Source organism: Theropithecus gelada, chromosome 1 (genome assembly GCF_003255815.1).
Source record: "Theropithecus gelada isolate Dixy chromosome 1, Tgel_1.0, whole genome shotgun sequence".
Taxonomy (NCBI): domain Eukaryota; kingdom Metazoa; phylum Chordata; class Mammalia; order Primates; family Cercopithecidae; genus Theropithecus; species Theropithecus gelada.
Genome location: NC_037668.1, coordinates 25,830,627 through 25,845,824, shown reverse-complemented (window position 1 = coordinate 25,845,824; position 15,198 = coordinate 25,830,627). Strand labels below are relative to the sequence as shown.

General features: G+C 45.3%; 1 protein-coding gene across 3 annotated transcripts; it reads left to right on the top strand.

The window, feature by feature from the left end:
- Nucleotides 1-3,590: 3,590 nt before the first annotated feature.
- Nucleotides 3,591-12,192, top strand: PEX19 (peroxisomal biogenesis factor 19). 3 transcript variants are annotated; one of them, XM_025380030.1, is made up of 8 exons: nucleotides 3,591-3,685; nucleotides 5,097-5,206; nucleotides 5,631-5,796; nucleotides 6,238-6,323; nucleotides 6,535-6,696; nucleotides 8,784-8,960; nucleotides 9,185-9,229; nucleotides 9,451-12,192. In XM_025380030.1, exons 1-8 carry the CDS (start codon nucleotides 3,616-3,618, stop codon nucleotides 9,472-9,474), a joined length of 840 nt encoding a protein of 279 aa, XP_025235815.1. In that variant the 5' UTR covers nucleotides 3,591-3,615; the 3' UTR covers nucleotides 9,475-12,192. The 3 variants fall into 3 exon arrangements, with proteins under 3 accessions (XP_025235815.1, XP_025235807.1, XP_025235824.1); XM_025380022.1 differs by having other exon boundaries at nucleotides 9,399-12,192; XM_025380039.1 differs by lacking the exon at nucleotides 5,097-5,206 and having other exon boundaries at nucleotides 3,592-3,685; nucleotides 9,399-12,192.
- Nucleotides 12,193-15,198: the final 3,006 nt, after the last annotated feature.

The following is a 15,198-nucleotide window of genomic DNA, read 5'->3' as shown; positions in this document are numbered from 1 at the left end:
GTCTCGATCTCCTGACCTCGTGATCCACCCGCCTCGGCCTCCCAAAGTGCTGGGATTACAGGCGTGAGCCACTGCGCCCGGCATGTTGTATTTTTTTACCTTTATCTTAAGAGTTGCTTTTTTAAACAGCATCCCTAAACTAAGGCTGCCTTCTCAAAAATGTACATACTACTAATGAGATTGCGTCATTGCACTCCAGCCTGGGGGACAAGAATGAGACTTCGTCTCAAAAAAAAAAAAAGTACATATTGGCCGGGCACAGTGGCTCACATCTGTAATCCCAGCACTTTGGGAGGCCAAACAGGCAGATCACCTGAGGTCAGGAGTTTGAGACCAGCCTAGTCAACATGGTGAAACCCTGTCTCTACTAAAAATACAAAAGTTAGCCGGACGTGGTGGCAGGCGCCTATAATCCCAGCTACTGGGGAGGTTGAGGCAGGAGAATTGCTTGAACCCGGGAGGCGGAGGTTGCAGTGAGCTGAGATTGCACCATTCTACTCCAGCCTGGGGGACAAGAGCAAGACTTCATCTCAAAAAAAAAAAAAAGAAAAAAAAAAGCTGGGCATGGTGGCTTACGCCTGTAATCCCAGCACTTTGGGAGGCCGAGGCAGGTGGATCACGAGGTCAGGAGATCACGACCATTCTGGCTAACAAGGTGAAATCCCATTTCTACTAAAAATACAAAAAATTAGCCAGGCACCTGGTATCAGTCCCTGTAGTCCCAGCTACTCAGGAGGTTGAGGCAGGAGAATGGCGTGAACCTGGGAGGCGGTGGTTGCAGTGAGCCGAGATCGTGCCACTGCACTCCAGCCTGGGTGACAGAGCGAGACTCCGTCTCAAAAAAAAAAAAAAAAAGTATATACTACTTTGATGACACTTTCCCAAGTTACAAACATTATCCCTATAAACATAGGCAAGTTGGTGATAAATTTTGGCAAATTTTTTTATTTATAATTTGAAAATTAAATTACAAAATTAATTTTGCACACAAAAACATTACTAACTGAGGGATATGGAAAAACTTTACAATTCCTGCCTCTTGAATCTTACATAATTGGGGAAACAAGATTGATGTATATGAAATAATTGTGAATCCCAGGCAAGAATTAGAATTTGATAAACTGGAGAGCCATTAAATCCTTAAGGACAGAATGATATGAAAATACTATAAAATACTGTTATTCAACAGTATTCGCTATACATTAGAAAGGCAGAAGGAGCAGTCAGTAGTAGGTCAGTAAATACTGAGATGAGATGTTAGGAGTATTAGTAGTAAAAATAGAAAAGCAGAAACAAGTTTAAGAAATAATGCAAAGAAAGAGTCATGCTTGTTTTTTATTCCATTTTAATTATCATCTATTATCTTTTAATTAACATGCTTATATTACATTAGTTTAAAGCCAATTGACCAGGTGTAGTGGCTCACATCTGTAATTCCAGGACTTTGGGAGGCCAAGGTGGACATATCACTTGAGGTCAGGAGTTAAAGACCAGCCTGGCCAACATGGTGAAACCCTGTCTCTACTAAAAATACAAAAATTAGCCGGGCATGGCGGCGCAAGCCTGTAGACCCAGCTATTCAGGTGGCTAAGACAGGAGAATCACTTGAACCCTGGAGATGGAGGCTGTAGTGAGCCAAAATTAAACCACTGCACTCCAGCCTGGGTGACAGTGAAACTCGTCTCAAAAAATAAAATAAAGCCAATAGAGATGCCTGTTGATAGACAAGTTTTCTTTTTTTTAACGTGCTTGTTATACCTATAGCCATATTGGAGATCCACATGTAAGCAATTTGAATGAGAAACCCTGGAATAAATTATGTTGCAGGTATTGGGGAAACAAGTTTATCAGGAAAGGATTTGATTACAGAAGTTTAGAATTGTAAAGGACTTAGAAAGTGATTTAGTGGCAGAATTAGGGCTGGAATTTAGGCTTTATAACTTACAGTTCATAATATTTTTATCCCAAAACACACTACTTGTGGTCAGAAGGAAACAGGTTTTGCACAGATACGATTTTACAAGTCTGTGCCCTGTCTGTGAAAGACATAGTAAGTGCTTGATCTGGTGGTTGATGCAGTACTCAAATGTGTGTTTGGGAAGCTAAGCATGAAAGTGATGAGGTGACTTAACACAGGAATTTTTTTCATTTAAAATTCTTACCTTGTGTCATACTTACTGTGTGTATATCTCATCATACCTGCGGCTCACCTCCACTTAGCTACCTTACAGCAGGGGGTGGTCCTGATTTATCTCTTTGTCCTTGCTGTGCCCAGAACAAGACCTTAATAATAGGTGCTCTCCAAGTGCTAAAACAGATCTGTATGTGAAACAGTTGCTACATTCTTACAGATCTGAATAGAACAATTCCAAAGGAGGAAAGGGACGTCTAGAGTTACCTCTATCTGAGCATCCCCGGTGTTCACTCAGTTGGAGGTTGGGTTCTGTGTGGAGAAAAGGAGATTGGTCAGGGAAAGCAAGTCCATTACTAACTACTACATTCTAATTGCCCTGCTCAGTCCAAGGTCCCAGATGCTCTCTTTCTAACATTGAGTTCTAAGTTCCTGGCCCTGTGTCCTTTAATCAAACAGTTCTAATAGAGAACAGGAAATGAGAGATGCCACTAGATTGGGCAGACAGATGTGCCTGATTAGGGACTGCGAGAGCAAAGAGTGGCCAATGAGTGCCTACTAAGTTTTAAACCCTAGCCTAGGAGTTGGGCTTTACAGCAGCGAAGACAACAGACGAAAATCTTCGCCTTCATAGTGTTTAAATTCTGCACGGTGGGGAGCGGAGAATAAACAAGCATGGTAGATAATATGTCAGATAGTGTTCAGTGTTAAGAAGAAAAGGAATGGCCAAGGAAAGTGTTTCAGAAAAGATAACATTTGAATGAAATAATGAAGTGAAGCCGGGCGCAGTGGCTCACGCCTGTAATCCCAGCACTTTGGGTGGCTGAGGTCGGTGGATCACCTGAGGTCAGTAGTTCGAGACCAGCCTGGCTACCCAGACTGGCCAACAAGGTAAAACCCCGTCTCTACTAAAAATACAAAAATTAGCCGAATGTGGTGGTGCATGCCTGTAATCCCAGCTACACGGGAGGCTGAGGCAGGAGAATTGCTTGAACCCAGGAGGCCAAGGCTGCAGTGAGCCAAGATAGCGCCACTGCATTCCAGCCTAGGCGACAGAGCGAGACTCCGTCTCAACAAAAGAAGTGAGAGAAAGTAGTATGCTATGTACCATAATTGTCATATCAATCATGTATGTATAGATTCTGGTTATTTGTAGGCAGTTTGTCTCAATCTAGCCTACTCATAGCTCAGGAAGAAATAATGAAAGAGCTTCGCCAGGTAATTTGGGAAGTTGAAAGGAGTCCGGGCCTCTAAAACCAGGCAGAAAATAACACTATCTTATCCTTAATTCTGTGTTTCACAGGCGAAAGGGGAAAAATACCCAAAACAGAAACTCAAAGCTTCCTGGCCCTTTAAAAATGGCGGTTCTGCACTGGCCAACAATACCATTGGTTGCCCGAGGCAGAAGAGGGCAGGAACGAAGGGGTGGAGGGCGTGGCGGCGCCGAGGGGTCCCGCCTCCTACGGCAAGTCGGAGGTAGCAAGATGGCGGCCGCTGAGGAAGACTGTGGTGTCGGGGCAGAAGCAGACAGGGAATTGGAGGAGCTTCTGGAAAGTAAGAGCCCATAGTGGGAAAGGCCCGAAGAGGGCAGTTGTGAGGACCCATTCCGGGCGTTAAGTGAACCTGAGATATTAGGGACAGGGCGGGAGTGGATCTCCAAAGGTTAAATGGGGGCGGAGAGTCTGACCGCGAGCCCCCCAAAAATCTCTGGGTCATCCTGCCCCACCTCCGCGACTGGAGCTGGGGAACTCACCTGGGGTCCCCCAGTGGTCCAGATTGTGGATGTTTCCGCAGGACAGCGTTTCATGATACCTCTCCAAACTCCTCTTTCTTTAGGTTACTAAGTTCTTAAAGTCCGACTTCGGCGGCAGCAGCAGCATTTGGTTCTTGTTGGGTAGCGAACCACGCACTCACTGATTGCTTACATTAACTCCTAGCAAGCTCGTGGCCCATGCTACTGCGCCTCGTCCTGCCTTCGTTGACATGAAAGACACTTTTCTCCTCGTAGTCCTTTTCTCTTTCTTTCGTTAGGCCCCTTAACAGTTCTTTCATCTTGTTAGTAGCTCAAGCGGACTCCTTTCCCTTATTTTGAGAAACTGAGGATGTGGCGATTTCAGGGGAAAGCAGTTCACCCTCCTGAAAGACGGTGGATGTTTTCTTAGCATTGCTGTCCACTCCCCTGTTGGCTTCCTGCCCGGAGTGGGGCCAGTGCTCTCTCCCTGGGCCTGGCAAGCAGAATGGTGGTGAGGACACAGGCTTTTCAGGGCAGAGGTGAATTTGTAATCTCTTGCTCAATCACAGAGATGTGGGCAGGCAGAAGAATGAACAGAAACGCTGAGGAGTGCCAAGTGACTGTAAATTAGCCTACGGTTATCTGCAAAGATCAGACCAAAAGGAGCTCTAGGAGGTTGTGGGAGAGCACTAAACTGGAGAATAAGAGAAGATAGTTTAATGCCTTACCATGGAATGTAGTATGTGGTCCCTCAGTCTGTGCTGGTACCAGTACCAACAGGAAGCTGGGTGGGATGTCATGTGCCTTCTCACCAAGTTATTCCTTTTAGAGCTCCAGAGTGAGTTCAGAGGGATGAGGACATCTGTGTTGTCTACTCCTGTTGGGTATTTATTTGTATGGGATTTCTAGGGAATCATTAGGGTGTGGCAAGGGAGACACTATAGATGGAGCTGTCTCTGCAGAAATTTTTAATCCTCTCCTCCCAGCTCTGAGATGGATACTTGTTCCACCGTAAGGGATTTCTTGCCTTTGCTCACAATAAATTAGGTAATCTGGAAGGAAGTAGGAGGCTCATTGAGGGTGGTCTGGGGAGGTGGGGGCCTCAAGGCGGAAAATTGAGGAAAGTTGGCAATTTGAAAAATCATATTCCTAATGCTTTGCCCAGAAACCACCCAGCCTTGCTTGCATCCTCATCTGTCGCCAACACACACACCATGTCTCTTGTCTCTGAAGGTGCTCTTGATGATTTCGATAAAGCCAAACCCTCCCCAGCACCCCCTTCTACCACCACGCCCCCTGATGCTTCGGGGCCCCAGAAGAGATCGCCAGGAGACACTGCCAAAGTATAAATTCCACCCCCTTAAGGGATGGGGAGGGGATGGGCATGCAGCTCTGAGCAGAGGTTGGGCAGGCCCCTATGGGCCAGAGGGGAATGGGGGAGGGCACCTTGGCCTCACATTGGTGAGTGCTCTTGCCAGCCTCAGTCCTTGTGAAATAAGGACTTGAGGTTGGGTGGAGGAATCTCAGAGTTCCTTGAAAAAATAGTAAGTAGGTTTAAATGGTTGGATTGGTATGCCATCCCATACCCTCTTTCAAAGACTAGATACCTTTTTTGCTATTCTCATTAGGAGCAGTAGTTAGAGTGTCCAGTGGAAGTGGGTAGGAGGGAAGTGCATTTCCCATAGCTACTGCCTGTGGCTTCTATCAGAGGCCAGGTGCAGTGTAGTTCTAAGTAAGAGATGCATTTCAGCCACCCTTCCCCCGCAGGATGCCCTCTTCGCTTCCCAAGAGAAGTTTTTCCAGGAACTATTCGACAGTGAACTGGCTTCTCAAGCCACTGCAGAGTTCGAGAAGGCAATGAAGGAGTTGGCTGAGGAAGAGCCCCACCTGGTGGAGCAGTTCCAAAAGCTCTCGGAGGCTGCGGGGAGAGTGGGTGAGGAGACCCTAGATACATGGAAATATCTGAACAGATTCTTAAGTCTTTGTTGCCTGAAAACACCAGAATTCTTAGTGAAGTTGATAGCAATCATGATGTCACAGCCATGGAATGGGTAAAGGCAATGAGAGAAGGGGTGGAAGTCCCTCTTAATGAAAAGGGGTGAGATAGGTTAGAAAGTAATAGAAAAGATTATTCAAAACTGACCATTTGAAAGGTCACAGTGTTATTGTGGGTATCATCATGGAGAATAAACTGACATAGAGTCCGTGTATTAAATAGATGTATGAAAAGACTATCAAGGTAACCGCAGAGTTTTCCAAGATGGGGAGTGATAATGATTCACTAGTAAATGCTTCATATCCAAGCTGGTAACCAGTTCAGTCTAGGCAAGGAAACAAATTCCTAAATGACGCTGGCTTTTTAAATCTCTCCTAGGCAGTGATATGACCTCCCAACAAGAATTCACTTCTTGCCTAAAGGAGACACTAAGTGGATTAGCCAAAAATGCCACTGACCTTCAGGTGAGGAGAAAGTAGTAGGGTCCCACAAGGGGTCCACTCTCAGACACTTCTCCAGCCGAGTCTCAAAAGACAGATGCTTTGAGTATCATCCCAAGTCTGTTCCTGTCTTGTTTTGTTACAGGCAAGTTTAGGTAGTTTATCTTTCCCACCTGACAGTGTGAGCATCCCAAGAAGATGGTATACCTGCTCACCTCTTACTTGTCCTATCTAGAACTCTGGCATGTCGGATGAAGAGCTGACCAAGGCCATGGAGGGGCTAGGCATGGATGAAGGGGATGGGGAAGGGAACATCCTCCCCATCATGCAGAGTATTATGCAGAACCTACTCTCCAAGGATGTGCTGTACCCATCACTGAAGGAGATCACAGAAAAGGTTTGTGAACTTCCATTTCTGCTGCTTCTCTTCATTTTCCATCACATCCACTCATGTGGGCTATTTTGTCTACTCAGAGCCTGCAGAAAGAGTAACTTGAGTCTGCTTTTTTTCCTTTATTTATTTGAGGCGGGGAGAGTTGGGGGGTGGGGAGAGTTGTGTCTCTGAGGGAATAAAGCTGTCACGCTGTATGTTGGGGTATAAGGGGTATAACTTTTGGGGTATAGGAGGAAATCCTTCAGTTCTAGTTTTCTATAAACTGGTTCAAGACTCTGGGGTTGTTGTCTAATCAGTCTTGCATTTCTGACTTCATTTCTCCAGCAAGAATTTGGCTGGGCGTGGTGGCTGATGCCTGTAATCCCAGCACGTTGGGAGGCTGAGGCGGGTGGATCACCTGAGGTCAGGAGTTCGACACAAGCCTGGTCAACATGGTGAAACCCCGTCACTAGTAAAAATACAAAAATTAGCCGGGCGTAGTGGCTCACACCTGTAATTGCAACTACTCAGGAGGTGGCAGGAGAATCACTTGAACCTGGGAGGCAGAGGTTGCAGTGAGCTGAGGTTGCACCACTGTACTCCGGCCTGGACTATAGAGCAAGACTCCATCTCAAAAAGAAAAAGAATTAACTGAGGATTTACTTACTGGCTTTGTGATGTGAACAGTGTAAGAGTAGTTTAAATGATGGTCCCTGCCATGAAAGAGCTTATATGTGTGGTTGTATCGTTTTGTTTTGAGACAGGGTCTCACTCCAGCTGGAGCACAGTGGCACGATCTTGGCTCACCACAGCCTCCCCATCCTAGGCTCAAGTGATTCTCCCATCTCAGCCTCCTGAGTGGCTGGGACTACAGGTGTGCGCCACCATGCTTGGCCAATGTTTTAAGTATTTTTTGTAGAAATGAGCTCTCACTATATTGCTCAGGCTGGTCTCAAACTCCTGAGCTCAAGTGATCTTCCCACCTCAGCCTCCCACAGTGCTGGGATTACAAGTGTGAGCCACCATACCTGGCTAAAGAGTGTATAGTAGTTTTTCTGGAGAGATAAAATATGGGAATAGAAGCTTTTCAGTGATACAGGGAAACGTGGGTAAGTGTGTAATGAATAATACAGACCACGAGTCAGCAGGCCAAGACCTGAGTGGGCCAAATCCAACTCTCAAGCAAATAATGGTTTTTACATTTTTAAGGTCATTTGAAAAAAACTACAAAAAAAATAGGCAACAGTCGAGGATAGTGGCTCACTACTATAGTCCCAGCACTTTGGGAGGCCAATGTGGACAGATTGTTTGAGCCCAAGAGTTTAAGACCAGCTTAAGCAACATGATGAAATCCTGTGTCTACAAAATACAAAAAAATTAACCAGTCATAGTGGTGCACACTTGTAGCTACCTGGGGAGGCTGAGGTGGGAGGATTGCTTGAGCCTGGGGAGATTGGGGCTGCAGTGGGTGGTGATCACACCATCACACTCCAGCCTGGGTGACAGAGTAAAACTCTGTCTCAAAAAAAAAAAGAAAAAAGGGGTGCGGTGGCTCACGCCTGTAATCCCAGCACTTTGGGGAGCCAAGGCGGGCAGATCACGAGGTCAGGAGATCACGACCATCCTGACTAACACGGTGAAACCCCGTCTCTACTAAAAAAATGAAAAAACAGTAGCCGGGCGTGGTGGTGGGTGCCTGTAGTCCCAGCTATTAGGGAGGCTGAGGCAGGAGAATGGCGTGAACCCAGGAGGCAGAGCTTGCAGTGAGCAGAGATCGAGCCATGGCACTCCAGCCTGGGCGACTGAGCGAGACTCTGTCTCAAAAGAAAAAAGAAAAAAAAAAAAACCACAACAGAGACCATATGTGGCCCTCGAAGCCTAAAATATTCACTGGCTCTTTACAGAAGCTTACCAATTTCTAGTGACCATAAATGCTAACATGGCCAGGTGATCTGGTTGGAGTCAGTGCCACTTTTCATGATGAACTTACTTATTTAGCTTTTCGTTTTTCTACGTCCCCTTCCCTTTCACATTTTAATCACATTGTTCTGATTACCCATCCATATCCATTGTTCACTTAATTTTTTTCCACCCATTCTCTCTTTTCCTAGTATCCAGAATGGTTGCAGAGTCATCGGGAATCTCTACCTCCAGAGCAGTTTGAAAAATATCAGGAGCAGCACAGCGTCATGTGCAAAATATGTGAGCAGTTCGAGGCAGAGACCCCCACAGACAGTGAGACCACTCAAAAGGCTCGTTTTGAGATGGTGCTAGATCTTATGCAGCAGGTAAGGCCTCTTGCCCTCTGCCCACTGGTGCTGTCCACTTAGGTGTTCAGTGGAGGAGGTATCTGGGAAGGATGCAGTACTGCTAGACCTAGGTGAAGGAGGGATCCTCTCTTGTGCTCTCTCCCAGAAGAAATGGAGAGATGATTTGTTAGATTCCTTTTCTGGATCCTCTGTTGTTTTCTGGGTTTTTCTCTATTTCTTGTTCCATTTTCCTTATCTTCTAGCTACAGGATTTGGGCCATCCTCCAAAAGAGCTGGCTGGAGAGATGGTGAGTATGTCTTCTTTTTCCAGATTTTAATCTGAGCCCCCAATTTCCAGAATTCTTTAACCTCTCATGATTCCACCTAAGGTGATAACTGTGGCTACTGGGGATGGATCTTCAGAAGGTCTGTCCTAAAAAATGAGCAATTATCTGAGTCCCTTCATCTCTTCCCCAGCCTCCTGGCCTCAACTTTGACCTGGATGCCCTCAATCTTTCGGGCCCACCAGGTGCCAGTGGCGAACAGTGTCTGATCATGTGAAACACAACACGTTTTCCTCTCTCAGTCCCAGCCATGGGGAACATCTGGAGTCAGCAGAACCATTGGGACCTGAGGCAGGAGTGTCATCTGCGGGAGAAGTCTACCCGCTGCCCTCTGTCATCCCATTCAAGATTGTGCCATACCAGCTGAGGTTTTTCCTCTGTCTAGGAATAGGGTCTGTTTCAGAGACCATTTCTGTGACCCCTACTCCATTGTGGTTTCTGCCACTATCAAAGTTCCAGCTACCTGCCAGGTGAAGGAAGGCATCCTTTCTGGGGCATGCACTTTCTTTCCTTTCTCAAAATAATTTTATATGTGGCCACACTGATGTTCATCTTTATGCCCAGGGTCTTTGTGCCTTGTCTCTACTCCCTCTCTTGGATCTGGGGAGGAGGGACAGACTCCTGGGACTCTGTATTTCTATAGTTCTCCTGGCAGAGCCTTTGGGAATGGGGAGAAACAGCCTGGGCTGGGGCAACAGGTCTGTCACTATGCTCTCTTGCCTTCAGACAGACCATTCTGAATTCTCTAAAGGGAAAGGGCTTTTGCATCTAATCACAATAGAGTTGAAAGAGAGGCCTTAGGATTCTCCTCTCTCTAGGTGCTGAGCCCTCACCTCCCTGTTCCAGCCTGAGAACTCAAATTGTTACCCTGCTTCTTCCTACAATGCTGTGTGATATGGATGGACCCAGCCCCTGACCTTCCTCTATCCCCTGCCCGTCCTGCCTCTTACCTCCTCTCTTTTAAACACCTGTTTATCCCAACCTTTTTGAGCTCAAGCTGTGATAAAGAAGGGCCCATCCTATTTCCCCTCATCTATTCCATCTACCATTCTCACTGACTCCCCCTCTTCCTGGCAGACACAAATAAACCCAGTGTCAGGTCTGGGAAATTAATGGCTATTCTTTCCCAGATACATTCTGGCTTATTGAGATACATGATTCTCTTAGAATCCTGTCCCTTGGTTCAGGAAAGTAGCTTGGGAAAGGAGTAGGGGTATAGCTTGGGTCCCTTTTCCTGCAAGGCCCCATGGGGCAGAATATAATAAATATTCTGAGTGAGGAGTGTGGCCTATTTTTCATTCAGGTCTTTTTCTGATCTTCCTCAGCTTCTGTAAGTTGCAGAGTGAGGTATATTAGGAGACTAGTTCTACACAATATTGTAATGCTGGGTTCCATCGCCACCTGCCTTCTACAACTTAGTCTGCACCTCAGTTGGCAAAGGAGACTGGGTGGCCATCTTTCCTCATGTTCCCTTGAGTATTTCAGTGTAGAAAGCCCTTCAAGTGGTACTATAATTTAACATTTTACATTATTGTTATTAATGTTAGTAATATATTGTTATGTTTTCTAAATTATTTTTCTTTGAGCTGACCTGGCTTTTTTTTCTGTGGCTCCCAGTGGGTCTATGGACCTTGGCTGACATATGTTGGTAGATACTCTGGTCAGCCCAGCTGGCTGTCCTGGTTCACTCAGAAGATAAGTCTCTCCAGAGCAAATTCGCGTTCATTATTGTCACTTTGAGCTTCTGACATGTCACTTGCCCCTAGGTTAAAACTTTTCACCCCTTGAAGACCATACATGTTTTATGGTATTAACTAGGAAGGAAATGTTCTTAAGGCCTCAGGCTATTTGGGAAATTCCAACTCTTATACCTTACCAGAGCATGGAAGAGCCAGGATCTGAATGTGAAACTTCTCTGTTCTGCAAGAGATGGAGAAAGTACAGGTAGACTCGTGATATAGTCATGTGGCCTGAGTGTCACTATTTTCTCCTTAAAGCTCCAGCCAAAAACTGGACAAGGATAGAGAGGAGGAGGGAAGAACAAAAGAGCCCTTCTCTATGAACCTTGTGCCTCCTGTCCTACCGGTTTTCTTTTACAGATTCTCACTTCTGCTAGCCTAGCCAGGGATTACTCCAGGAATCTAAATAGATGCCCTAGTCCACTTTAGCTTTATTCCCAAGGTACTCATTTTTATTTTGATTTGATAGAATGTGAGCAAGTTGACCTCAGGTCACACTTTGTTCCAAAAACTTTTGGAATTATTCCAGGACTTGTGGTGGAAGTATGGTACTCTAGGGCAGTCTTTCTCAAACTATATATGGTAAAGGACCAGGTTTTTTGTTTTCCAGTCCTTCATTTATCAATATGCATTCCTATTGCCTATGACAAGTATGGAGTTCACACTGTGTGCTGCCCACCAGGCAAGTTTGACAGCACCCAAACTGGCCAGACTGTTCTGTAGGTTAAGTCCATTGATCATGTACTTGGATATCACAGCAACATTAAAACGCTAAAAAGTTTTTAAACACTTTCAATTTCTAATTCACCATGTCACAGACTGGTAAAAAAATACACACACACACACACACACACACACACAGACACGTACACAGACCAGCACAAGTCTGCAAATCACCTTTGAGTGGCACTGTTCTGGGGCCTTCCGTCTCTCTGAAGATCCTAGCAGAACTGATACCTATCTGTACCTCTTGTTCTCTCCTATTTGAGTTTCACTTCCAGAGAACTTGTTATTCAGCAAGAATGTGTCACTAGTAAGGACATCTCTAGCATTTCTCTAGCCTTCCTTTTCTGCTGCTCAAAAATAATCATTACAAAGCATAGGTTTAAGCTGTATATGAAATATTTATGCGACTCCCAAACTTTAAAGGAGTTGCTCCTTTGTTCCAAAATTAAATGTGTTAGATAACAAATTTATGATTGTATGGGTGGCTTCATGAATTAAGAATTGAATTGATACAGACTTTGTGATAATTGGGACATTTTCTGTGACTCTGGAAGGTCTTGTCAAAGCCCCATGAGGCAGTTATGATATGATGTTAAGATGGCTTTGGGGAGCTAGGAGAAAACATTGGCCCATATTGAATAAAGTGGAGATGGCAGACCATACAAAAAAGGACCAAAAGACTTAGAGGAAGTGGATATGCTAGAATGAATGTTACATAACACTGGTAAACCCACGAGCTGACTATATACCCCGGAAAGACCTGGGAATTATTTTTTAATAAAGGCAATAGGAAAGGCACTGATGAAGGGTTACCAACATCTTTGAGAAATTTAGAAGTGGCTGTCTCTGTAGATTGAAGCTGATAGAAGATGTAAAAGAAATTGGTTTCTTAGTAGCAGTGGGGGAATGATAGGATCCTGACATAGCAGAGGCCAGATGGCAACACTTAACTCTCAGAAGCAAGGTGAGTAAATTTCCCTAAGGGTAGCAAGGTCAAAGTGGAGATGGCTAATGGAATGTGGGTGGTCCTAGGAGCAGGACAGATGGGCAACCAAGAAGAGTATTGCCTTCTTATGTATAAGGGAGATCAAGAATGGTTGAACAGAAGGCTGAAATCAGAAACTTCAAAGAAAAGTCCCAATTTCTTGTCCAGTTTTTAAGCCTGAGATCTTAGACTCATAAACTCTTAGACTCATAAACTACAAATGGAAAGAGCCATTTATCAGTTAATCATTGAGTGGAAAAGCACTGTTCATCCTCTGTTCTCACACCACAACGAGCAACACAGAAGTCTTCTGTAATCACGTGTGCACTTCCCTCCCCTCAACAAGCAAGCAGTTCTGCAGTGGATAACAGCTGGATATCCTCTAATTTCCTTTAATTCTGACACTGTCTACCTGGAGACAGTGTCAGATCCCGCAGGTTGATCAATCAATCACCAAGACTGTCTCCCCAGCTTCTGATGTCAATTGCAATTCCTGGGTTATTTTGCCTGTGCTATAAGTCGGGGTGTCTACAGCCCCCTCCTTGGGTTTGATTAATTTGTTAGGGTGGCCCACAAAACTTGGGGAAACACATATTTCAGTTTATTTAAAGGATATTACAATGAATATAGATGAAAACATGGCTGGAGCCAGTGGCTCACGCTTGTAATCCCAACACTTTGGGAGGCCAAGGCGGGTGGATCACCTGAGGTCAGGAGTTCGAGACCAGCCTGGCCAACATACAGTGAAACCCTGTTTCTACTAAAAAAATTACAAAAATTAGCTGGGTGTGGTGGTGCATGCCTATAGTCCCAGCTACTTGGGAAGCTGAGGAAGGAGAATTGCTTGAACCAGGGAGGCAGAGGTTACAGTGAGCCAAGATTGCACCACTGCACTACAGCCTGGGCAACAGACAGAGGAAGACTCCATCTCTCAAAAAAAAAAAAAAAAAAAAAAGATGATGTATAAGGCAAGATTGCAGAGCTTCCATTCCTTCTCTGGGCATGCCACCATCTAGGACAGTGGTCCCCAACATTCTTGGCACCAGGGACCAGTTTCAGAAGACAAGTTTTCCACAGACGGGGGTCAGGAGATGGTTTCGGGATGAAGCCATTCCACCTCAGATCATCAGGCATTAGCTAGGTTCTCATAAGGGGCACACAACCTAGATCCCTCGCATGTGTAGTTCACAATAGGGTTTGCACTCCTCTGAGAATCTAATGCCGCTGCTGATGTGACAGGAGGTGGAGCTTAGGCAATATTGCTGGCCCACCTGCCACTCACCTCCTGCTGTGAGGCCCAGTTCCTAACAAGCCATGGACTGGTACTGGTTCGTGGCCCAGGTGTTGGGGATCCCTCACTCTAGAAACCTTCATGTGTTTTACATCTTGGAAGCTGTCTGGATCTTGTATTTTTTGGGTCTTTTTGGAGGCTTTATATGTAGGCATGATTAGTTGAACCATTGGCCATTGGTGATTAATTTAAAATTCAGCCCCTCTGTTTTCTCTAGAGGTTTGGGGGTGGGGTTGAAAGTTCCAACCCTCTAATACTGCTTTAGTTTTTTTGTTGACTGGCCCCCATCCTGAAGCTACCTAGGGGGATGGCAACCATCAGTCAACTCATTGGAATACGATAAGACATCACTTTGAAGATTTCAAGGATTTTAGAAGTTATATTCCAGGAAAAGGGGTTGAAGACCAAATATATATTTTAAAATATCACAGCCAAACACTGGGAAAAGAATATGTAGATGTTTTTGAGTTGGGAAACAGGGTTACAGGGTTCTGAGTTGGCACTGATACCCAGGAACCTGAAGTACCACCACAGTGTCTTCCCCTCAACACCCCTAACCCTGCTCTTACAGTGTGTCCAAAAACCCCACATTATGATCATATCCCCCATTTCCAAATGTATAATCAGAATGAACATGTTTAGCAGTTTTGGCAGAAAGGCCATGCTCCTGAAACTGCACCCCCACCTCTGCCAAGATAGAAAATAAAAAATACGGCCGGGCGCGGTGGCTCAAGCCTGTAATCCCAGCACTTTGGGAGGCCGAGGCGGGTGGATCACGAGGTCAGGAGATCGAGACCATCCTGGCTAACATGGTGAAACCCCGTCTCTACTAAAAATACAAAAAACTAGCCGGGCGTGGTGGCAGGCGCCTGTAGTCCCAGCTACTCGGAGGCTGAGGCAGGAGAATGGCGTGAACCTGGGAGGCGGAGCTTGCAGTGAGCCGAGATCGCGCCACTGCACTCCAGCCTGGGTGACACAGCGCGAGACTCCGTCTCAAAAAAAAAAAAAAAAAAAAAAAAGAAAATAAAAAATACTGTATTCTGGGGAAAATGGCAGAGATGAGATCAACCCTTAAAGACAAAGGTTGTAGGGGTGTTATCTCCATTATAGTCACATTCAGTTTCAGCTGTTTGACCTGTGCAAAAACTAGATGGCCTATAGTGAATAACAATGAAATACTACAAACTTAAGC